The sequence below is a fragment of the Meriones unguiculatus genome, chromosome 16 (assembly GCF_030254825.1).
Source record: "Meriones unguiculatus strain TT.TT164.6M chromosome 16, Bangor_MerUng_6.1, whole genome shotgun sequence".
NCBI lineage: Eukaryota > Metazoa > Chordata > Mammalia > Rodentia > Muridae > Meriones > Meriones unguiculatus.
The window spans coordinates 1,109,899-1,132,880 of NC_083363.1; the positions used below are offsets into that span (position 1 = coordinate 1,109,899).

Below are 22,982 nucleotides of genomic sequence, written 5' to 3' on the forward strand. Positions count from 1 at the left end.
CCGCACTGCGACACTTGGCCTTGGCCCCGCCCCGCCCGGCGCCTCGAGCGTGCGCACTCGCCTTTCCGGCCGGCCGCGCGCGGCCGTGCGTCAAGATGGCTGCCTCCTTGCGACACACGCTGCTTAGGCTGTATCCTACGCTCTTACGAGGTTACTGTGGAGTTCAGGTAAACAGTTCTGCCTCCCCGAGGTGTCTGTGCTCTCGGCCTTCTCTCCGCCGCGAGGCGTCAAAGGGGCCACGGGTCTTCCCGTGTGTTCACGTCTTAGCCTTGCACCATCCTCTGTCCCCAACGGGGCGTTTTTTTAATAACAGCCTTCGGGTCCTCGTCTTCCCCCAAGGCCCACCAAGCAAAAGAACTAGGTTGTGGGGTTACCCCTCTAGACACGCGCAACTAATTCTTCGCTGGGTCGTTCGTACCTGAAGTGGTCCCGTGCCCTTTTATCAAAGGACCCTAATTTAAATTAATCATTTTTCCCGGTGTTCCAGAGACAGTCTCACACAGGCTAAGGTTGAGCTCGTGGGTGACCTCGAACTCCCTATCTTTCTACCTCCACCCGCGTTACGGTAGGACAAGCATGATACACCAATCCTTACTCCACGTCTGAACGCATCAGTTTCTTATCAGCATGCTCGATTGTTGAATTCTGTTCTCTGGATTGAGGCTGCCCTCTAATATAAGGTACTCACCACCCTGGAGGTTCTGAGGGCAGGGAGGAATAGGGAGGCTTGTCCCGACGCCACTCCCTAAAGTGGGACTAAAGAGTGGTGACAGAGGTCACAACTGAAGTAATGACAGGCTTAGTAGCTTTAAAGCTAGCGTTAGTGCTCAAATTTGTTTTGCCCTGTGGAATGTGGACCTGCAGCGTTTTGTTTTGTTTTTCAAGACAAGAGTTTCTCTGTGTAGCCTTGGCTGGCCTGGACTCACTTTGTAGATAAGCCATCCGGCTCTGCCTGCCTCAGCCTCCCAGAATGCTGGGATTATTGTGTTGTGCCCATCATTTTCTTTCCTGTCTTTTTTTTTTTTTTTTTTGACCTGCAGCGTTTTATAAACTGGTCAACTCAGTGACTTTGGACTTTTCTGATTCATCCCCTGCTCTTCATGAAAATCTTATTTCCAAAAGGTTAGACATATTTTTTTCTTCCAGCTAATGCTCCACAAGCACAGATCTTTTTGTCATGTTTTTTTTAAATTGTTACATTGCTCTTATCTCTTCCTGCTAAATTATATTGATATTTTACACCCAGGTTCCACTTCTCTCCCCAAAGTATGAAAAACCAAATAGTTACAACCTTTTCTTGGAACTTATCCATTCATTTTACTCCCTTTATAGGTTCCCCTCCAGACTCTTTGCACCAAAGGTCCTCCTGAAGAAGATTCTCCATCCTCACTTCCTATTTCCCCTTATGAGAACGAACCTTGGAAATACCTGGAGTCAGAAGGTACCTGGAATTAGAGGGAAGGCGGGGCCTGAAGTAAGTGGCTAGAGATCCCTGCCACCCACATGCAGAAATAAACTCATCTTTATTTCAGAATACCAGAACCGCTATGGTTCTCGCCCTGTTTGGGCTGATTACCGCCGCAACCACAAAGGTGGGGTGCCACCACAACGGACCCGAAAGACGTGTATTGTAAGTTTTTAAGGTTCTTATCTTGGTGGAATGTGAAGAGGGGGCAATGGGGAAGGTAAATCCTTATTTACTTATTTTTTTTTTTTCCTACAGCGTAAAGATAAAATTGCTGGGAATCCTTGCCCCATCTGCCGGGACCACAAATTGCATGTTGACTTTAGGGTAAGGAGAATCTTTTATCCAGTTAGGATTTGGAGCCTCGAAGTGCTGAAGAAATATCAGAGGTGTCTCACAGTCTTCTCCTACAGGAACAGTCATATTTTTCTTCTTTTTTTTGGTTTTTCGAGAAAGGGTTTCTCTGTGTAGCCCTGGCTGTCCTCAAACTCACAGAGATCGCCTGCCTCAGCCTCCTCAAGTGCTGGGATTACAAGCATGTGCCACCATGCCCAGCTAACAATCCTATTTTCAATGACTGTCAATATGAAAACCCTTTCCAGGGTTTCACTCCCTCCCTCTGGATTTTATTGCAAAGATTTAGTTCATTCTCTTGAAGTTTATAGTCTAAATTCCAAGTAAGAAAAACACATTTGAGCTGGATGTTCTGATGCACACCTTTAGTCCCGGATGGGCAGATTTCTGAGGCCAGCCTGATCTACAGAGCAAGTTCCAGGACAGCCAGGACTGCACAGAGAAACCTGTCTGGAAAATCAAAGAAGACACATATTTGAAAGTGGACTTGGTTGGCGTATATCTGCAATGCCAGTGCTGGCAGGCTAAACCAAGTGTGTGTTCCAAGTTCCAGGCCCATTGGTCACCCTACACCACATGTTACACAGAGGAAGGGAAGAAAGCTCATTTCTACTGGATGATGCCCAGAGGGTAATTGGGAGGGTAGGATGAGACACTGTCTAAATAGCCCAAGTGGCCTCAGACTTGCTCTGCAGCTGGACTTCTGATCCTCCATCCTCAGGGCTGTGGGCTACAGGGGTATGACACCACACCTAGCTCAAATGTTTGTTTTTAAGATGAAGGAGTAGATTTAGTAAGGAAAACCTTCCAAGGATAGGAGGGGTTCACAGGAAGGCATCTTATTTGTCTATTACAACTAACAAATAAATAGTCCTGTTTGGGGAGGGGCCAGGAGCTTTCCTCCATTTTTCCCTTTTGAGAAAGGGTCTGTTTATACAGCCCACACTGACCTCAACTTGCTGTCCTCCAGCAGGCTGAGTTCTGGATTACAGAGGTGTACCACCGTGCTTAGTTGTCTTTATTTTCTTGTCCTCCCCATGTCCAGTGAGATGCTGGGACCTGGGGCTAGGGGACAGAGCTATGAATGGAATTGAAGAGTGTAGGAGATTTTTTTTCTTCCCCAAAAAAGGTCTTCAAAATGATGAGGCTTGCTTCTCAGAGATTGTTAAAGGTCAGAAAAGTGGGCTAGGAGCCAGAGCTGTGAAGCTGGGGTTCCCGAATGTTCGTCTGCTGGTGAGGGCAAGCACCAGGCCAGCACCCTCGCCTATTCTGTACAGGAGACCTTGATGTCTTCTTGGTCTATGTGCCAAGTTACAGAAAGAAGCAATGACTGGGCTGGGCACGGTACAGGTGGGTGAAGAAACAGGAAGCAGCTCTGGGGCTCTGCAGACGTGGTTGCCCCGTGGCTGGTGTCCGTAGTTGAGTTGTGTGACTGGAACTGCTAGCTGTGCACTGTGCCCAGCGAGCCTCTGCCATCGCTGGCTCCTTACAGCCTCAGTAAGGACCTTGATGACCAACATAAGGTATATGTAAAATGAAGTGAGAAAAAGATCAATGCAGGGCAGCTATGAGGCTACGGTTTGTTTTGTTTTGTTTGTTTGTTTTTTCATGACAAGGTCTCTGTCTTAAAGAGACCTTCTGTAGCTGTCCTGGCTGTCAGCCAGGAATGGCTGTCCTGGAATCCGCTCCACTTAGAATCATGGATCCACTTGCCTCTGCCTCCCAAGTACTGGTATTAACCGTGTGCACTACCATTGCCTAGCTCCTGTTTGTTGTTGCGTTTTTATGGGGGCAGGGACTCATTTTGGAGCACCGGCTAGCCTTACAGGAAACTCCTCATCCTTCTGTGTTTGCCTTTTCATCAAGCTCTACTGCGGTGTGCCACGACACTGTGTCTGTGAGGTGTGTGCTCTCAGCCTGCAGAGGTCTTGGCAGCCCCTCACACGTTTCTCTTTCCCTGCAGAATGTGAAACTCCTGGAACAGTTTGTTTGTGCCCACTCAGGCATCATCTTCCACGCTCCATACACAGGTTAGTGTGGCAGTCCTGTTGCTGCCTCTAGTTTTCCCTGGGGCATTCCTGAGTGATGGTGGTGAGTGGCAGATGGTTTTGTTTGTTTGGCTGGTTTTTGCTCCTATAATGAGCACTCGGAAGTATGGTTGCCGCTTCTGGGGTTTTGTTTAATGAGGATGCTTGTTACACTAAAGCAGTTAAGGTAGACAAGAGACTAAGGGGAGCCCCTCTGTGAAACGACGGTCTAAATGTGCTTTCAAGGATAAACCATGCCTTTAATGGCAGCACTGGGGAGGTGGAGGCGGAGGCAGGCTAATCTCTGTTTGAGATAGGCCAGTCTACATACTGAGTTCCAAGACAGCTAAAGCTACATAGACGGTCTCCATTTAAAAAAAAAGGAAAAGGGAAACAGATTGCTTCTTCTCTGTGAGGTTTTCCCAACTATTGTAAATTTTCTTATGCCACTGGTGCTTTAATTTGGTTTCCCAATCTAAAACTACTCTTTAACAATTCAGGATTGTCTGTTTCTTACCCTCCGTGGCCTGTGGCCATGTCCAGTTTTTCATGTGTTCTACAACTGCTTCAGGCAGCAATAGTGGAGCCGAGTGTCACATGTCATAGACGCAAGGAAGGATCTGCAGAGCAAGAGTGATCTGAACTCACTGTTTATGCAAGCGCCCTTCTGTCAGGGAGCCTTTACTATCAGCCTCTAGAGTGGAGATGGGATAACTTGCTGCTTTGTCACAGTCCCTAATTTGAAATCACTTCTTCTTTTATGGGCTATTTCTCTGGATTTTCCGAGTCAACTTTTGACCTTGTGTGCCCATTGAATCAGCCTGGGGCCCATCTGAGGCTGCATCATTCAGTGGCTTCTTTACAGTCACTGACATCCAAGGTCCTCATCAGGCTTTCAGGTAGAGATGAGGTCAGGGTGTGGGTCCTGAGATAAAGCCAGCTTCTCCACATTTAGCTCCTCTGAATACAAGGCTTTGACTAACTGCTTTGTGGGAAGTCTCCAAGTTAGTTTTCTCTTCGCAGGGGTCTGTATGAAGCAGCACAAGAGGCTGACCGAGGCCATCCAGAAAGCCAGGGAGTGTGGTAAGTGAGGGCGAGGGGCAGGGCTTTCCTCGGCACTCCCGCGTCTGCAAGCGTGGCTGCCAGGATGCACTCCAGAATCGGCGGTGCTGCTGGGGCCCGGAGTCACACACAGGGGAAGGACCGTTCCTCTCCTCCCTCTACTCTTCTCCTGAGTCCTGAGTCTTGTTTGTCTGTGGAGTGTAAGCTCCTGACCTGGCTCACGGCACCTTTCACACACGAAGGAAGGCTGCCCTCGGCAGTGTGTGCAGTGAGTGAGCTGTTTCTCAGGGGAGAGCCCAGGCAGCATCCTCCCTGTTCTTTGTCGCGTGCTGTTGTGTGCCCTGAAACATGCCTGGTGGTTCTCGGGGCTCCTCCATCCTTCCTCACCCGCCATTGTTTTCTTTAACCCCGTAGGTCTGCTCAGGTGCTACGTTCCCCAAGTAGAGCCCCGAGATGCCGACTTCTGCACCGCACATGGCGCTGTCAGTGTCACCCCGCCAGCCCCCACGCTGCTGTCAGGGGAGCCATGGTACCCCTGGTACAGGTGGCAGCAGCCCCCAGAGAGAGAGCTGTCTCGCCTTCGCCGCCTTTATCAGGGAAATCTCCGAGAAGAAAGTGGACCTCCGCCTGAGTCAATGCCTGAGGTGCCTGCTACACCAGCAGCAGAAGACTCCGAGGAGCAGACCGGCTCCCTTAGTGCTTAGAACTTGTGACCTGGGGAAGAGGTCAAGAGGTTAGGGGAGCAGTGACTATGGTTACGGGCAGCACCGTGTCTGTTTGGTGACAGGGCAGACCCTAAGAGGAAGTGACTGCCGTTGAAGAGGCTGAGAGCAGTCCAGGTGTATATGAGACACTGAGCAGGCTCGCTTGACTCCTGTGTCCCCTGATGCTATGTCCCTTCTAAAAACCTGTGGCCCAGCTTCTCCACAATAAAGCTCTGTCACCCCTCTGTCCCTGGCTTCCTTGGGGCTGGCTGGAGAACATGGTGGTGACTTCTATGAGGTGGGGTGGGGGTTGGTCCTCTTGCTAACTTGCAGCTCCAGCAAGGAAAGGGTGTGTGGCTGGCCCTTCTGAGGGTCCCCTCTGCCGTTCTGTGAGGGCGGGGTGCTTGGTTGCCATGGCACCGTGGGCACAGACCTACCGAATGACTCCCAGGCTGCTGGCCTCTGCTGTGGGGGCTGGGTCCTGGAAATAAAAGACTCACCGGCCCCGCTAGCGGAAGTGACGTTGCATGGGGCGTGTCCGGTCCCGCACAATGGGCCATGGAGTTCCCGTTCGATGTGGATGCGCTGTTCCCGGAGCGGATCACCGTGCTGGACCAGCACCTGCGGCCTCCGGCCCGCCGACCCGGAACCACAACGCCGGCCCGGTGACATTTCAAACCCGCCCCATGGCCCTTCTGTCCTGGTTCCTCTCCAAACCCGTCCAGGAGCCACGCCCCCTTCTCGCTGACTTCTGGCCATTCCTTCTGCGGCCACAGCCTGGTTTTGGCTCCCTTTTGCCCCTGGACCTAGAGGGGTTAATCGGCCTCCATCTGTAACCTTTCACTCTTTGCCCCAGGGTGGCCTCAGCTGGAGGCTCCGGTTGACCCTCCCTCCCTCCGGCAACACAGTAACCTTAACGTGGGATCTGTGAAACCGAAGTTTGGGACCTGGAGGGGCGAGGTGGGAGGTGGAAGGGAGTTCCAGGCGAGAGCTAGAGGAGCCTGGGTGGCGGTCAAGCGGGACGCCGTGAGCCCAATGTCTGACCGGCCCCTCTCTCTCCAGTGTGGATCTGCAGCAGCAAATCATGACTATCGTCGATGAGCTGGGCAAGGCCTCTGCCAAGGTACGGGGCCCCTCCAGGAGGAAAGGGAAACGGGTGGCAGGTAGGGAGCCCGTGCACAGTGTCCTCGCCTCCGCAGGCCCAGCATCTTCCTGCGCCCATCACCAGTGCGTCCAGGATGCAGAGTAACCGCCACGTTATCTACGTGCTAAAGGACACCTCCGCCCGCCCGTGAGTTCTATTGTTCTTCCATGTGGTTCACGCTCTTGTCCTTAGCTGTCCTGTCTTTTGCCATCTCTCCCAGACAGTTGCTCTGCCTGGCTCAACATTTTCCCCATCCCACAGGGCAGGGAAAGGAGCCATTATTGGTTTCCTCAAAGTCGGATACAAGAAGCTCTTTGTGCTGGTGAGTGTTACTGCAGGCTAGGCGTTTGAAAGCTTTGGTGCCAGAGAAGAAGTGTGAGGAGGACGGGGTGGAGGTGGGGCAACCCAGATTCCTGGCTCCTGATAACATGGGTGATGCTCTTGCAGGATGACCGTGAGGCCCACAACGAGGTAGAGCCGCTCTGTATTCTGGACTTTTACATCCACGAGTCAGCACAGCGGCACGGCCATGGGCGGGAGCTCTTCCAGTATATGTTAGAGGTACCAGCCAGTCCTCACCAGTTAGTCCCCATGGGTCTAAAGGGGTCTTCACCCAGAGGCTCTCAGAGGCCCCGCTGCGTGCCCCGGGGTCGGTCCCCGTTTCTCACGTTCCCTTGCCAGGCTCCCAGCTAGCATGCGCCTCCTACCACCTCTCCCTCCCCACCCCCCGTGTTTCCTGTCCCCCACAGAAAGAGCGAGTGGAACCACACCAGCTGGCCATCGACCGACCGTCCCCAAAGCTGCTGAGGTTCTTGAACAAGCACTACAACCTGGAGTCCACAGTCCCACAGGTCAGTGGACAGGCCCTCCAGCCTGGAGTCCACAGTCCCACAGGTCAGAGGACAGGCCCTCCAGCCTGGAGTCCACAGTCCCACAGGTCAGAGGACAGGCCCTCCAGCCTGGAGTCCACAGTCCCACAGGTTAGAGGACAGGCCCTCCAGCCTGGAGTCCACAGTCCCACAGGTCAGTGGACAGGCCCTCCAGCCTGGAGTCCACAGTCCCACAGGTTAGAGGCGCTTTGTCCCCCGGAGCAGTCTCCTCATGCCAACCAGAGTTAGGCCCTCAGGCGTGGCCCAGGTGTTCTCTGCACACGCTAACCCCCTCTTTAAAAAACGGACACTCGCTCGCTTGCCGTGTGCATGCCAGCTCCTGTGTGCAGGCGAAAACCATGTGAGAGTCAGTTTGGTCTCCTTCCAGGTGGGTTCTGGAAATTGAAGGAAGGGTCAGCACACCTGGCCAGTCCTGCCTTGAGTGGTTTTAGATTGCTTTCGTGTGTATGAAAACGCACCGTTTCCGTGCCTGTACACACAGAGGTGAGAGGGAGTTCGGGGAGGCTGAGTCACAGTGTGGGCGCTTTCCGGGGAGGCTGAGCCACAGTGTGGGAGCTGTGGATTGGCCCTCAGTGCCCAGCAGGAGCACTAAACTAACTAAAATGCTGTAAACTACTGAGCCATCTCCAGCCTCTGATTTTATTTTCAAATGAGGTCCCACTGGGTCACCTTGGCTGGAATTCACTCTGCACACCAGGCTGCCTTGAACACACAGATCTACCTCCTTCTTCCTCCAGAGTGTGGGATTAGGGATGTATCACCACCTCTCCTTTTTGAAGATTTTATTTCTTTTATGGTGCTTTATCTGCATGTACACCTGCACACCAGAAGAGGGCACCAGATCTCACTATAGATGGCTGTGAGCCACCGTGTGGTTGCTGGGAATTGAACTCAGAACCTCTGGACGAGCAGACAGTGCTCCTAACCTCTGAGCCGTCTCTTCAGCTCCGCTAATTATTATCATTATATTTTTTTAACTTCACCCGAGTGCTGTATTGATAGTACTCCTGCCCCTCCCTCTCCAACCCCTCCTGTGTCCCCTCCTTCAAATCATTCTCTTTATAATTGCTACATGTGTATGTACGTAGATGTGTATGCACAGATGTATACATGTAACCTGCTGAGTCCCTCTAGCTTCGTTGCTAGGTAACTGTTTCCAGGGCTCCACGTTGGTTTTTTAGAACAGGGTCTCACTGTATAGCTCAGGCTGGCCTTGAACTCATGGTGACTCTCTAAGTAATAGGGTGACAGGTATGCCTTCAGGCCCAGCTGTTCCGATTTTGAAAGAGACTTTCTTACATAAGCCCCTAACCCCACCCTCCTCAAACTGATGCTCCTCCTGCCTCCGCCTCCCAATAGGGTAATGTCGCAATACCCACCCTGGTGGATTCTCACAGCTGAATCTTTTCCTCCTACGCCGTCACACATTCTAGAAACATTCGTCCTGCCTTTTCTTGGGTTTTGTTCATTTAGTTTTTGAGACAGGGTCTCACCCTGTAGCTCTGGCTGTCCTGGAACTCACTGTGTAGATGAGACTGGCTTCAGACTCACGAGATCAGCCTGCCTCTGCTCAGAGAGCCGGGACTAAAGGCGTGCGCCACTATACACAGCTCTTCTGGTTTGTTTTGCTTTTTTTTTGTTATTTTGAGAGACCTTTATTTTTGAGAAAGTGTCATTGTGTAATGCTGTCTGGCCTTGAACTCAGCAATCCACAGTAATCCTCCTGCCTCAGACTCCAAAGTGCTAGGATTACCATGCCCAGCTCTTAGTTTTAAAAAAAAGATTCTTTGTGTGTATGAGCGTGAGTGTGTGCCCTAGTGTACGTGTGCAGTAAGGACATAACATTGAGGCCGGCCGGAGGTGAGCAGAACCAGACCTAGGCCCTCACAGCCTGTTGTCCTTTAGCAAAGGTGGTTCTTTTCTTTCGTGTGTGTGTGTGTGTGTGTGTGTGTGTGTGCGTGTGTGTGCGTGTGTGTGCGTGTGTGTGCGTGCGCGCGCATGCACAGTGGTGGTGGTGGTTTTGAGACAGGTTCCATCTCTGGGTAGCAGCTTCGACTGCCCTAGAGCCAGCTTTGTGGGCCGGGCTGGCCTGGAGGCACAGACCTCCCTGCTCTGCCTCTCCCTGCAGAGTTCACCAGCGCACCTGGGCATGGGTGGCATGCTACACCCGTCTCATCTGCAGACACGAGCAGCCCGTTTCCACCTTGCTCCCGCCCAGGCCACGGTCAGTCAACACTGGTGGAGGATCCAGAACAGATGCCCAGGCCTCAGGGAGCGTGCTTTACCATGGGAGAGTGGTCATGAGAGCCCACTAGCACATTACCAAGGCATCCAACAAATGCTTCCTGCATGTCTGACACTGCCGTGGGCACCAAAAATACCTTACTCAGCCAAACAAAAGAAACTGCGTTCTAAATGTGGGACCAGACAAACATTGTGTTCTGTGGCTGTGCAAGGTGGGCCACCCCTGGGGAGGCAGAAGCAAGCAGATCTCTGCCTTCATGGCCAGCCTGCTGGGTATCATGTCCCAGGACACCTAGGAACTTCCCAGAGAGACCTTGCCACAAAAAGTATTCTACACTGTGGGTAAGTGTTGTGAGAAAATGGCAGCCATGCTGGTGGAAGGGCCCACAGACACCAGCGATAGCGGAGGGAGCGCTCGCTGAGGAGTTAGTTCACCTGTGCGACAACATGAAGAAGCTGTGTGGAGGCACGCGTCCCAGAGAGGCGCAGGGCTAGTACGAAGGCTGTGCATGAGGATGTGCCCACAGCAGTGTGACAAGGGCTGTAGCAGGTGCAGGCTGAGGCGAAGGGAGGCAAGCATGCTCGGGCTGCCCTGGTCACTGCAGAGACTGAGTCACTGAGTGAAGAGCAGAATCACTTTGGTTGTAATCTGTCTCCTTTGCTTTGCCTGCTGTGCCAAAAATAGGCTCTAGATGAGCCAGGTTGGAGGTTAGAAAGATAGGAAAGCAGACATGCCTGCTGAAAAGGAGCCTTGTGGGCTGGAGAGATGGCTTGGAGTTAAGGGCTCTGACTGCTCCTCCAGAGCTCCTGAGTTAATTCCCAGCAACCACGTGGTGGCTCACAACCGTCTAGAGTGAGATCTGGTGTCCTCTTCTGGTGCGAAGCCGTACATGCACACAGAATATTGTATACATAATAAATAAATAAATCTTTAAAAGAGAGAAAAGGAGCCCTTGCTAGACCCAGGGGCAGCAGAAGAGGTAGGAAGCGGTGCCATCTTTATGTGTTCTAAGGGCAAGAAAAACATTTGCTTACAGATTAGATGTAGGAAAAATAAAGTTAAGATTGAACCCAAAGCAATGGGAAGGGTAAAGCTGCACGGAGTAGGTAGGTTGGCTCTAGGGAAACATTAGGAGTCTTGTTTTGACTGGCTGGGATCTTACTGAGTTCCAAGCTGGCTCGGAACTTACAGAAATCCTCCGACCTCAGTCTCTTAAATGCTACGATTATAGGAATGACTCACCATGCCGGTGTTGGAGTTGATTTCTGAGGTGGTCAGGCGTATGGGGCCAGCCTCGACCGCCTGGAATTAAGTCAAAATACAAAAGTAAGAAGGCAGGATCGGGGTCCAGCTCCCCGCAGCTGAGTCAGGCAGATAGCTGGGAGTGGGCATGTTGGGCTGTTTCCACGGCCGAGTGAGCACCAGCAGACGTCTTGCGACGTGTTAATATTGGCAGGTTCCTCTGAGCTTGTTAGGATTTATATGTATTTCTTCGTGTGCACCTGCACGTCTGTGTGTGCACTGTGTGTGTGCGGCGTCTGCAGAGGCGGGGAAAGGGCAGTGGATCCCCTGGAATACGGAGTAGAATTCCACGGAGCAGAATCTCCGTGGCCCCTTGATGCGCTTGGCATCTGTGCTTTGATCATAACTGTGCTCCTGGATATCCATTTTCTCTGAGCACTGTTTGTGGAAGACATGTTTGTTCATTCCCTTTGTTGAAAATCAGTTGACCACGGTCACTTGAGTTTATCTCTGCACCTTTGACTCTGTTCTCTTGACTGACGTCTGTCCTGTGTATCTGCGTGGTTTTAACACTCGGGTCCTTCCATCTTGTGGCTCAGTAGTTAAGTTCTGAAAACAGGAAGTGTTAGTCTTCGGCTTTGTGCTCTTGTCTGCTTGTTTGGTTTGTGTAGAAGTGTCTCACTGTGTAGCCCTGGGTACCTGGAAACTGTAGACCAGGGACCTCCTCTGCCTCCTAAGTGCTGACAGTAAAGGCATGAGTCACCACAGGCCTTATTCGTAGTTTTTACAATTTCATGATCGGGGCTTTTGAAGATTTTCTTTTTGCTAGGTGGTGACACGCTCCCTTTATTCTCAGCACTCGGGGGGTGGAGGGGGCAGAGGCATGTGGATCTCTAGGAGTTCGAGGCCAGCCTGGTTTACAGCCAGAGCTACACAGAGAAACCCAACCTCAAAGAAACAAGAACGAGGAGCTGAAGGAATGGTCCAGGAGTTCCTGAGTTCAGTCACAGCACCGCAAGGATAGATAAGAGTTAAAAACAACAACAGAAACGAGCCAGGCTGGGTGGCGTACGCCTTTAATCCCGGCAGTCTTAAAAAACCAAAACCAAAACCGAAACAAAAAGATCTAAACAAACCAAGAAATATATATTACATGTGAGAGACACCACCACCTGGCTAGATTTATCTTATTTTATGTGTGTGAATATTTTATGTGCGTTATGGGTGTGCATGGTATCCATGGAGCAGGTCCGAAGACAGTGTTGGATCCCCTGGGACTGGAGTCACAAGTGTTTGTGAGCTGCCTGTGGGTGCTGGGAGCTGAACCAGGGACCTCTGCAAGAGCAGCGAGGGCTCTTAACCACTGAGCCGTCTCTGCAGCCTCCTGTTTTGTTTCTTGGGGCAGGGTCTCATGTAGCCCAGGCTGGCCTACAGCTCTCTGTGTAGCTGACCTTTGCCCTCCAAGTGTTAGGATTTCAGGTGTGTGCCGCTGTACCCAGTGTGTGGCATTAGGACACACGGCTTGGGCATGCTGGGCAGTCTGCGTGAGCTCAGCCCCGCCAAAGCCCACCCGTGGTCTCGGGCACAGCTGTGTCCTGTGTGCTGAGCCTGAGGGGACTAGCTGCTCTGTTCGCTTCATCTTCCAGGTGAACAACTTCGTGATCTTCGAAGGCTTCTTTGCCCATCAGCATCGTAAGTTCCCCTACCTTGTGTTGGCCTAGTAGCTGGGGAAAGGCAAAGGAAAGAGGTGGGCTCTTGGTTCGCCTGGCCCCCACTGAGGGCCGCCACCTCTTCCTTCCTCGCAGGGGCCCCCACTCTCTCTCTGAGGGCAACTCGACACTCTCGTGCTGCTGTGGTTGAACCCACGCCCGCTGGTAAAGCCTTCGAGGACCGGGTGGAGTTGAAGGGCAGTGAGGCCTAGCTCCTCAGGCGGCCCCGCCCTGTGCGGTGCTGTCTGCTGGCAGTTCAGAATACCCGAAAGCCACGTCCCTGGCAGTCCTGTCTGCCCTACCCTGCCAGGAGCTAGTGCGTTTATGATTAGGAAGAACTCATATCCTGCTGGTGCCGAATTCATCCTGTGCTCTCACTGCGCGCTCTACCGCCATGGCCCAGCCCAGCCCTGCCCTCAGCAGGGGCCTCACTAAGCAAGCCTTGGTGCTTGGCTGACCATGCTGTCCTCAGAGCCTCTTCACGAGGTCAGCCCCCTCCCCCCCAGCCGGGCCCCAATCAAATCTCTGTAAATTCCTCGGGCTCTGTCAGCCAGGGAGGAGCAGGCCAGTGAGCCCTGTAGTCCTTTCATTTCTGTTCATGGGTAGTGGTATGAACAGTCTGACGTCTAGATGTTTGCTTTAGAAGAGAATGCTTAAAGTCTATAACATTTCTTCCTGTCTTGGTGCCCCGAGCCTTTGATCAAATCGCCCAGGAAGCCAAGGCTGGCGTAGCTCTGTGCGTTTGAAGCCAGCCCGGTCTACATAACGATCTCTAGGCCAGCCAAGGCTACATATGAGATCTTGCCTTTAAAGAATTTTTTTTTCAAAATGATTTAAACCTATTTGGATTAAAACTCACAGGCTGGCCCGTTGTGGTGGTGCTCTTGGGAGGTAGGGGCAGGTGGGTCCTCGAGTTTGAGCCACCCTGGTTTACAGAGTAAGTTCCAGGACAGCTGGGCTACACAGAAACCCTGTCTGGAAAAACCAAAACAAGGAAAAAAACCTCACAGGCTGCCTGCTGCCTTCTCTGCTCCTCCCAGGACGTCCATGACCTGCTCTGTGGATTCCACGCACAGTGTGCACAAGTTCATGCATGGCACAGCCTTCACCAGCTCTGCGGTGCTGGCTGGTGCAGAACGGTCTCCCTCCTGGGCTAGCCACATTCCTTAACGGTGGCTTCTTATTGGCATCAGCCTAGGCTCCCAGAGGCCCATCAGGAGACCTGTGCTTACCACAGCTCTGAGGCGCAGTGAGCTCAGGCCACCATCGGGATTGGTGCAGATGCACACAGGGCTGGCTGCCCCCCCCCCGTGTCTGGGAGGGCAAGTGTCTGGGAGGACAAGCCCGAGAGGAAGGGAGGAAACCTACCCTTGCCGTGCAGTAACTCCCTCCATTTGCAGAGGCCTGTATTTGTTCCCCCTCTTCTGTTTGGGGAGGAAGGAGTGGAGAAGGATCTTTCTGCGTAGCTCTGAGTGTCCTGGAACTCAATAAGGAGACCAGGGTGGCCTTGAACTCACACGGGTCAGCCTGCTTCCTCTTCTCAAGTGCTGAGCTACTATGCCTGGCCCTTGTTCTTTTGATGCAGGGTCTCTCACTGTGTAACTTTGGCTGTCCTGGAACTCGCTAGGTTGATCAGGCCTGTCACTCCTTTCCCAGTGCAGAGACGAAAGGCATGTGCCACCACTTTGAACGTCCTCATCCCGTTACTGTTTTAAAGCCTAATGAAACCACAGTTTTTCCATATCATGTTGTTTGCATAGGAAGGAGAGGCCCTGCCACTCCTCTCCTCTCCCCTGAGCAATTCCCAATTAACCAAGGGCTTTGTCCATCTCATCTAGAGGGACCCAGGGTCCTCACTGGCCCAGCTGGGACTATTCCACTGCCCCAGAACCCCAGGGGGGCCTGACAACACCCATGGACAGTAAGAGCTCACCTCCCCCTGGCCATCCTTTCCTGCATCTCCCAGGCCCCAGTCTCCCCTGGATCTTTCTCCTGAAACTCTGTGTTTGGCCTACTCCTTCTGGCTCTCCCCAAAAGTGCTCCAGCATTTCCCTCCAAACCCCCTTCGGTGTGCTGGCTTTGCCAGAGCACAGCTTCTGTACTGGCATTCCCAGGAGGAGCCGTTGGTGTCAGGGAACAGGAGTTTGGGATTGTGGGGATGTGGCAGGGAGGAGGGATGGAAAGTGCATCTCCTAACATTCCCATGTGTCCCTGCTACCACCAGCCCCAGCACGGAAGCTGCCGCCAAAAAGGCCAGAGGGCGACATTAAGCCATACTCCTCCAGTGACAGAGAATGTAAGGGGCTTGTGGAGGGGGCGGGGTGAGGATGCTCAGGGGGAGGCTGGATAAGGGAGGGGAGCCAGGGGACAGTAACAACAGGCTACAGTCTCTTTCTCTCTCTCTCTCTCTCTCTCTCTCTCTCTCTCTCTTTCTCTCTCTCCCTCCCCCACCCCTCCCTAGTCCTAAAGGTGGCTGTGGAGCCCCCTTGGCCCCTGAACAGGGCCCCTCGCCGAGCCACACCCCCAGCCCACCCACCTCCTCGCTCTAGCAGCCTGGGAAACTCTCCGGATCGGGGTCCCCTCCGGCCCTTTGTGCCAGAGCAGGAGCTGCTTCGCTCTCTGCGTCTCTGCCCCCCGCACCCTACTGCCCGCCTCCTGCTGGCCACCGACCCTGGGGGCAGCCCAGCCCAGCGCAGACGCACCAGGTAACAGTGCCTGCAAGTTTGGGAGCCTTGGGATGGCTAGAGATGGTGAAGGGCGAGGTGATTCTCCCAGAAGTGTGAAACAGTGAAATCTTGACCAGAACACAATTTCTGCAGCGCTGGTGGAGAACGAGTCAGGGGTTGGGGCCTCATGTGGAGCATGGACCCACTACATTCTGAGGGTCATTCAATGAATAGGAAGACTTAGAGATTGGGGGCGGGGGCTTGGTTTAACATTTTCTGGGGCTAGGCATGTGTCTCACAGATTGGGAACCAGTGGGTTCCAAGGCCTGTATGCCAAGAGCCCTTCCAGGCAGGCAGGGCGTGAGTGTCTCCTTTACTTCTCCTTGGCTCCTCTTCACCTCTGACTTCTGTTTTTCTCTCTCCCCTGCCTTCCCTCTCCCCTCCTCCTGCCCATAACATCCCTCTGCAGCTCCCTTCCCCGATCCGAGGACAGTCGGTACTGACAGGAAGCCTGGGAGGGCAGATACCCTCTCCCAGAGCCCGCGACCCACTCCTCCGCCAAGAGTTGTTCTTCCCCGCTCTTGAACAGCTGGGTTGCCAGGGTTCTAAGTAGCCTAATACTTTGTAGCTTTTCTTACCACTGAAGACACCCCAATACTGCCCAGCCTGTGCTCTGAACCCACACACAGGCCGTTCTGTTCAGGATCTCTCGGGCTAAGTGGCTGCTACCAGCTCCCCAGAGAAGCACACTTTCTGCTCATGGTGAGACTCCAGACCACCAGCGGTCCAGGGAGACCTTTAAGGAGTGTCCTGTCAATGGGTTACTTTCCCTCCACCGTGCCCAATGGGAGTCCTCATCCTCCATCCTGCTGCCAAACCAACCTGCCCTCTCAGTGTGCCGATGCCGGCCTGTCAGCCCTCCTGGCTGCCCGGCGGGTCTTCCCAGTGTCGCCAAACTCTTCCTTTCCAAGTGTCGTGTAGATGCCGCAAGCTAACGTGGCCCTGGGGTCTCTTCAGGAGACACACGCCACTGCTCTCCTCAGATAGCCTGATCTGACTTTTGGCAGTAGGTCCCAGCAAACACGCCAGGACCACTTAGCTGTGTCTTTGAAGAGAAGCCTGGTCCATTAGGTCCTGGAGTCCCCTCTGACCTCCCTGCCTCCCCAGTACAGAGACCTATGGGTTGTCTTGTGCTGAGATGGAATCCTCCTCCTGCTGCCCCTCCTTTCTCCTCATAGCCAGAGCCTCCTTCCCTGCTTCCATGCCCAGGTGTAGAAAGGCCCCTCCATTCCCGCTGCCCTTGGAATGTGCAAGACCAGGTGCCCGCCCACCATGTTCCCTCAAGTCCCGGGAGCAGGGCCTCCCTCTGCCCGCCTGGTCCTTCCTGACTCCCTCTCAGTGTTGTCTCAATAAAGTGTGGATTCTTCCGTGTTTTCTAAATCTCAACGAAAAACAGCTTCTTCAGTGCTTCGCACTTCCTTCCGGGGTCTCAGGCCCTCTCTGTCCCCCTCACCTTCAGCTCTGAGATACCGGCAGAGCTCAGATCCACCAGACCCCTTTCCGAGCATCCACCCTTCCCCTTCTCTGTTGCTATTTCTGCCCTGGAGTTGCAGTAACTTTGTGTAGACCGCAGTATTCACTTGGGAGCCTTAGTCCCGCAGTGACTTCCTTCCTCTGGCCAGCCCTGGGTAAGGCGTTAAGATTTGCTGGGACCTTGCAAGTCACTGACCTCAGAAATGTTTCTGGATTCCTTTCCTACTCTCTGACTTCCTCGTGTCTGCACCACATCCCACAGCGCTCTCTCAAGACAAGTCCTACCTACTATGAAGAATCCCCAGAGGGTGCTGGGCATGGTGGCACAGGCCCTAATGCCATTCCTTGGGAGGCAGAGGCAGACAGATCCCAATATGTGTTTGAAGCCGTCCTGGGCTATGTAGCAAGCTCCCAGTCTAGCCAAGGCTACACAGTGAAACCCTGTCCCCAGTCTGTCATCCTACTCGAAAGACTGCCTTCTCCTCCTAAATTTGGCCTTGCTACTCTGGCCTGAGATTTCTTATCTGTAAGGGAACCATATCTTTTAAACATCAGGGCACATGGTCCAGAAAGTGCCTTTTTTGTGTGCAAGACTGTTTTTGTGACATAACTGGATCACAGAACACACCACCCCAATTAGAATATGCACACATCAGGATATGAGAGAAAACGTTGAGGTATAAAATAAGCCCTCCCCTCCATTTGCTAGGAAAAACAGGCAAGAACCCTTTGGGGTGGCAGCTGCCCTTTGTCCTTGTCCCCATGCTATCCCTCTCTCCCCTGACCCCTCCAAACCACCTTTCACCCTGAGCCTCTTCCCTATCATCTCCCATTTCTTCTACAGGGGAGGTCCCCCGGGGCTGGTAGCCCAGAGCTGCCGCTACAGCCGCCATGGGGCAGTCAATACCTTATCCCTGGGCACAGGTAAGTCACCACTCTTTCTTATTCTCCGGCGAAGTAGGTCACACACACACTGCCACAGTCTCCCCAGATGCCTGGTATTTCCGCAGGCAACCGAGAACGGAAGCAGGGGGAGCAGGAAGCAGAGGATAGGTGAGGTCTACACCTCCCACTAACAGCACCTTCTGATCCTGCCTAACACTCCTCTCAGCCGCTTCCGCCTCAGTCTGAGCTGGATACCAGTTTCTCCCACACGCCTTTCCTCCTAACATCGATAAGCCTTCTTCCTTGTGGGTTGAACTCTGGTGCTCCCCTCTGCTGTGCTCTGACTGCCGAAGTTTGCAGTGTTCTAACCCAACAGGTGGTATCCACATTGAAAATTTGGCACCTGCGACCTTCAAGACCCTCTAATAGAGATTGCCATTTGCAGCTCTAATGTGCTTTCAACTCGCTGCCCCCAGGTTGGCCAGTGAGGATCCGGATCGACCTGGGGAGGAACCTGCTTCAGCTGCTCCAGGGGCCCAGGCTCCGGCAGCCCAGTCCTGGACTATGGGTGGCCACATGATGGACGCGAGGTTCATCCGAAACCTGCACGAAGGCCGTAGCACCAGGCCGTGGTGATGGCAGCCCCTCGCACGCTCGCACGCTCGCTCGCCAAGTCCCTCGCTGCGGAGCACCGCCCAGGCTCGGCCCTCATACCGATGCATTCATTCATTCATTCAACAGGCCGGTCTGCTCCCGACCGTCTGTATCTTATTTCCAACCAGAGCAATAAAAGTATTTATTTTTTGTCACGGTAGCTATTGAGAACAAGTGGCTTGTCACTAACGCTCACCCACCCAGCCTCCTCCTCAGACGGCGTTCAACCCCACCCTCCCTCGGAGTTTGCCAGGCCTGACCAAGGGCTGCGCAGGCGCACCCCGCGGCGGCGGCGGGCCCCCAGTGCGCAGGCGCACCCCCGCGGCGGTGGCGGCGGGCCCCCAGTGCGCAGGCGCACGGCGTCTCCGTTTCCCTCCCTCGGCCCCGACCCCCTCCCTCCTGTCCCCTTCACGGAGCCGGCTCCGGGGCGCGTCGCCCCGCGAGGAGACGCCATGTACCGCCCGAGTCGGGGGGCCGCCCGGCGCCTCGGGCCCTGCCTCCGCGCCTACCAGGCGCGACCCCAGGTGAGGCGGCGGCCGCCGGGGCGGGCGGAGACCCCCGAGCGCCGGGCAGGGGCGGGGCGCCGGGCGGGCGCGCAGGCGCGGTGGCCCCGCCGCCCCTGCCCACCCGGACGCTGCCGCGCGAGGGGCGCGGGCCGCGGGGCCGCGGGGAGGAGCAGCTCGTCCGCCCCCGGCCCCGCCGTTACCTGTGCCTGGAGGTGATTTGAAGGGCAGGGCGGAGAGGCCGGAACCTGCCGAGCGCGCGCCGGGCCCGCGGCTCCCTCCGCGGCCCGCTCGGCCCGGAGCGGCTCGGGCGCGGCCACGCCCCCGGCAGGGCAGCCCCTGGAGGCCCCCTGCCCCGGGTGCTTTCGGAGCCCAGGGACTTGGAATCGGGCTTGACCTGGGATGACCTGCCATCCTAGTGACACGGCTAGCGACCGGAAAGTTCGGCCTTAAGCAGGTCTAACGGGGCCTAAAATAACAACTCCCGTTTATGTACTGCTTTATGGGGGACGAAGTTTAATTTGCATCCATCATGCGGGGTAGCCCTCGTAAGTCACTGAGGCCCACTGTCCTCCATTTACAGGAAACAGGCTTAGGGAAAGAGTCCTGGAGATTTCCATAGAGTCGGAATTCAAAATTCATACCGTAATCTCAGTATTCCTTACCCTGAACAACTCTGTTTCGGAGTCGTGGATGCACGTTATAGATCACATTTCACCCATGGTGCAATAAGCCGCTCCTTCGTTCATAACTAGTCTCCTAACTGGTGTTGTCACAGGTGCAAGACTGGCCCCAAAAAGACGGGCTCGTAATGTGAAGGTGCTTTTTCTAAAGCTGGGGAAGGCGGCAGTCGGGCTGCTGTCCTCCCACACTGATGAGTTCCCTCTTTCCTCTGGTATATTCTCTTCTGCCCAGCTTGGCTGAAAGGAGCATTAGTTAGCAGATTTTTTTTTTTTTTTTTCGGATTTTGAGACGAGATCTGTGCAGCCCTGGCTGGTCTGAAACTTATGGGCAGCTCTGCCTCGGCCCCAATCCTGCCATGCCTAGCTTAGACATCTGACTTTGTTTCTTTCTGTTCTCTCTCCCCTAGGAGCAGCTTTCTCCGCGGACCCTACCATTCCCAGCCCTCTGGCCCCACTGTACTCCACCTGCTTCTTCATCTTTTCCTCTTCTCTGGTCACTCCCGCCCCCACAACCTCCCACCCACCCTCTTCCCCAGGCTCCTGCACCACCTCTGTCTCAGGTCCAGGCCCTCAACTCATCGTGTGGTGTGGGTCTTCCTCTGGGAAGGAGGGAGGAGGGACCAGGACCGGAACTGCACAGTGGTTGTCTGGATGGGCTTAGGAGCCTTTTTGAAGGACCTCCTTGCCCCTATCCCGGGTCTTTGATGCCTTTCCAAGCCCCTGGAGCTTCCCAACCTTCCCCTGCCTCCCCATCAGGAGACCAGAGTATGGAGGAGCACCTGGCTGTCATGTACGAGAAGCTGAGACAAGAGGTGAGCCTCTCACGAGCAGTGGGAAAGAATATAGCGACAAGCTAGTCAGCTCAGTTCGTGGCAGGCACCTTTCCTGGGGACAAGGGTGTCCCTCTGTTTGAACCGAGAACAGTTAAATTGGAGATGACCTTTCACTTGGGGGTAGGGTAGGAGCGGAAGTCGGAGACCCTAAACATAAATAACTGAGAAATGGGCCAAAGCACTGAGACAGGCCTGTAAATACAGTCACTCGGGAGGATTCCACGTTCAAGGCCATATACATACCCCATCTCAAAAATAAGTTAACTACATACACCCTGAAATGGGATTTCTCTTTCCCACTGAGCTGATGCCGTCTTCTCTCCCAGCTTCCCACCCTCTTCCTTCACTCCCACGACTACACTCTGTACTCCATGGATGTGGAGTTCATCAACGAGATCCTGAACATTCGAACCAAGTAAGCGGTGGTGAGGGAGGGAAAGAGGAGCCAGTGCTCAATAAATACCTGCGCCCTTCCCAGGGAAGGTCCTAGCTGCTTCTTGAGACTATTCTCCACTCGGCAACAGAAGCCAGTTTGTTGTTCTAGTTTTGCAGTCCTGACACCTCTCCCTTTGATTCTCACAGGGGGCGGACATGGTACATTTTATCCCTGACCCTTTGTCGCTTCCTGGCGTGGAACTACTTTGCACAGTTTCGGTTGGAGATCCTACAGCTGACGCGCCACCCTGAGAACTGGACCCTGCAAGCCCGCTGGCGTCTAGTAGGTCTGCCTATACACATGCTCTTCCTGCGTTTCTACAGGCGTGATAAAGAGGAGCTGTACCGGTAAGGGGCTTGGGGCTCCGGGACCAGCTTTCTCCTGAGACTACCATTCCTGCCCCGCTGGGCCCACTCCACTTCTCCACCGTTTCGTCTTCTCTCATCTCTCCCACCCACCCTCTTCCCTAGTTTCCTGCACGCCTCCTCAGGCCTAGGCCCTCAAGTCACTGTGTGTGCTTCTTCCTCTGGGAAAGAGGGAGCATCTGGGGACTTGGTGATCTGGTCTTCAGCAGGCCTTGGCGTGTCCCGGTGTGGCTGTAGGGATTTTTGGTCTGGTTTTTAAGGTCTCTGTTTGTATACATGTGGTGGTGCACGTGATAGCATGTAAGTCAAGGTCCAGAAAACTTGTGAGAGTCGGACCTCTCCCGCCACCATGCAGATCCAGGAAACTGAACTCAGGTCCTTGGACTTGCCCCCAAGTCCCTGAACTCAGCCGTTTCGGCGACCCAGTCTACTGTTAACAAAAACAAAATTAATGGGCTTTTGTGTCTGTTAAGAAATGCCCGACTTTCAGTTTCTTCCTGCTAGTTGGACCTGACAAGTGCTCAGTACATAGTAACTGAGCAAGTAACTCCTGCTTCCTGGAGGTTCAAGTTAAAGACCAGTGTCTGGTGCTACATCCCCCCCCCCCATTCTTCCGCTCAGCCTGTAACCTGCACTTAAGCATCTGAATGAGTGCTTTCTGTGCCGGTGAGGCGTCCAGGCTTCCAGGCTTCGGTCCAAGCCTTGCTGAGCCTGGGACCCACACGAAGGGGGAGGACCGACCCCGTCTTCTGCCATGGTACATGCACCCGCCCACCAGGCCCTACCCCCACACCGGAACACAAGCCCCTGTTCAGCAGCTCCGCCTCTTGGTCCAATACCTGAATCTGCCGTCCAAGTGGAGTTCTGATTTTAGTGCTGGGGATCAGCCGGAGCATTAGGGATTCCAGGTTGCCAGGTGGCTGGGCAGTGCTGTGACCATGTTGTCCCAGTGTTCAGGCTGAGAGCCTGTCTCAGATGAAAAGTTCACCAGGTGACCTGTCACGTGGCAGACCCTAGGAGTTTGTCTTAGCACGTGCCTGAACTAGGCCTTAGCACAGCCTACCTCCCTCAAAAAGCCTGTCTTCCCCAGGACCTTTGACGCCTATTCTACCTTCTACTTGAACTCCAGTGGCCTCATCTATCGCCATCACCTAGACAAGGTGAGTGTCAGGACTGGGTGGGGAGGGGAAAAGGGTAGATGTCTGTGCTCCAGCCTCCACTATTCTGTCTCTGCAGCTGATGCCTTCACACTCGCCATCAACGCCTGTGAAAAAGCTGCTAGTGGGAGCTCTGGTGGCCCTAGGGTTGTCAGAACCAGAGCCCAGCTTACACCTGTGTTCCAAGGCCTGATCCACTGGAGGCCTTCACTGGAGTGAAGGCAGCACTGACAACTTTGCTACGCACAAAAGGAGGTGAAGGCGGACAAGACTGTCCAGAGCCAGCCGCCCTCACTCTCCCCTCCTCCCCTCTGCCCGTCTCATGCTGTGTAAAGCTGCTGTGTAATTTAATTTGTAAATAATAAAGTTTAAACAATGACTCAAGGTGTGTTTTCACATCCCTTTCTATGGGTCCTAAAGTTCTC

At 53.9% G+C, this 22,982-nt stretch overlaps 3 protein-coding genes across 18 annotated transcripts; all 3 read left to right on the forward strand.

The window, feature by feature from the left end:
- Positions 1-37: 37 nt before the first annotated feature.
- Mrps18b (mitochondrial ribosomal protein S18B) lies at positions 38-5,857 on the forward strand. The gene is made up of 7 exons (XM_021651356.2): positions 38-167; positions 1,333-1,441; positions 1,533-1,630; positions 1,724-1,792; positions 3,783-3,849; positions 4,870-4,929; positions 5,323-5,857. Exons 1-7 carry the CDS (start codon positions 96-98, stop codon positions 5,610-5,612), a joined length of 765 nt encoding a protein of 254 aa, XP_021507031.1. The 5' UTR covers positions 38-95; the 3' UTR covers positions 5,613-5,857.
- Positions 5,858-6,119: 262 nt separating this feature from the next.
- Positions 6,120-18,740, forward strand: Atat1 (alpha tubulin acetyltransferase 1). 13 transcript variants are annotated; one of them, XM_021651311.2, is made up of 13 exons: positions 6,120-6,277; positions 6,675-6,735; positions 6,812-6,903; positions 7,018-7,078; positions 7,204-7,317; positions 7,506-7,607; positions 12,780-12,825; positions 12,939-13,007; positions 15,067-15,138; positions 15,304-15,547; positions 17,886-17,965; positions 18,052-18,094; positions 18,403-18,740. In XM_021651311.2, exons 1-13 carry the CDS (start codon positions 6,171-6,173, stop codon positions 18,560-18,562), a joined length of 1,251 nt encoding a protein of 416 aa, XP_021506986.1. In that variant the 5' UTR covers positions 6,120-6,170; the 3' UTR covers positions 18,563-18,740. The 13 variants fall into 13 exon arrangements, with proteins under 13 accessions (XP_021506986.1, XP_021506985.1, XP_021506988.1 ...); XM_060368978.1 differs by lacking the exon at positions 6,120-6,277 and adding an exon at positions 6,284-6,444; XM_021651310.2 differs by having other exon boundaries at positions 17,886-18,094.
- Positions 18,741-18,919: 179 nt separating this feature from the next.
- C16H6orf136 (chromosome 16 C6orf136 homolog) lies at positions 18,920-22,936 on the forward strand. Of its 4 annotated transcripts, none has more exons than XM_021651290.2 (6): positions 18,920-19,104; positions 20,174-20,578; positions 20,926-21,014; positions 21,182-21,382; positions 22,491-22,560; positions 22,614-22,936. In XM_021651290.2, exons 1-6 carry the CDS (start codon positions 19,033-19,035, stop codon positions 22,638-22,640), a joined length of 864 nt encoding a protein of 287 aa, XP_021506965.1. In that variant the 5' UTR covers positions 18,920-19,032; the 3' UTR covers positions 22,641-22,936. The 4 variants fall into 4 exon arrangements, with proteins under 4 accessions (XP_021506965.1, XP_060224966.1, XP_021506964.1 ...); XM_021651289.2 differs by having other exon boundaries at positions 18,925-19,104; positions 22,637-22,936; XM_060368984.1 differs by having other exon boundaries at positions 18,978-19,104; positions 20,523-20,578; positions 22,637-22,936.
- Positions 22,937-22,982: the final 46 nt, after the last annotated feature.

Excerpts from the sequence above, each read along its gene's own strand:
- Mrps18b (XM_021651356.2), top strand. The coding sequence starts at position 96 with ATGGCTGCCTCCTTGCGACACACGCTGCTTAGGCTGTATCCTACGCTC. Across the intron at positions 168-1,332 it reads GAGGTTACTGTGGAGTTCAG|GTTCCCCTCCAGACTCTTTG; the intron begins GTAAACAGTTCT and ends CTCCCTTTATAG. Across the intron at positions 1,793-3,782 it reads AATTGCATGTTGACTTTAGG|AATGTGAAACTCCTGGAACA; the intron begins GTAAGGAGAATC and ends CTTTCCCTGCAG.
- Atat1 (XM_060368978.1), top strand. The coding sequence starts at position 6,299 with ATGGCCCTTCTGTCCTGGTTCCTCTCCAAACCCGTCCAGGAGCCACGC. Across the intron at positions 7,079-7,203 it reads ACAAGAAGCTCTTTGTGCTG|GATGACCGTGAGGCCCACAA; the intron begins GTGAGTGTTACT and ends ATGCTCTTGCAG. Across the intron at positions 7,318-7,505 it reads TCTTCCAGTATATGTTAGAG|AAAGAGCGAGTGGAACCACA; the intron begins GTACCAGCCAGT and ends TGTCCCCCACAG.
- C16H6orf136 (XM_060368983.1), top strand. The coding sequence starts at position 19,033 with ATGTACCGCCCGAGTCGGGGGGCCGCCCGGCGCCTCGGGCCCTGCCTC. Across the intron at positions 20,579-20,925 it reads ACGAGAAGCTGAGACAAGAG|CTTCCCACCCTCTTCCTTCA; the intron begins GTGAGCCTCTCA and ends CTTCTCTCCCAG. Across the intron at positions 21,383-22,490 it reads GATAAAGAGGAGCTGTACCG|GACCTTTGACGCCTATTCTA; the intron begins GTAAGGGGCTTG and ends TGTCTTCCCCAG.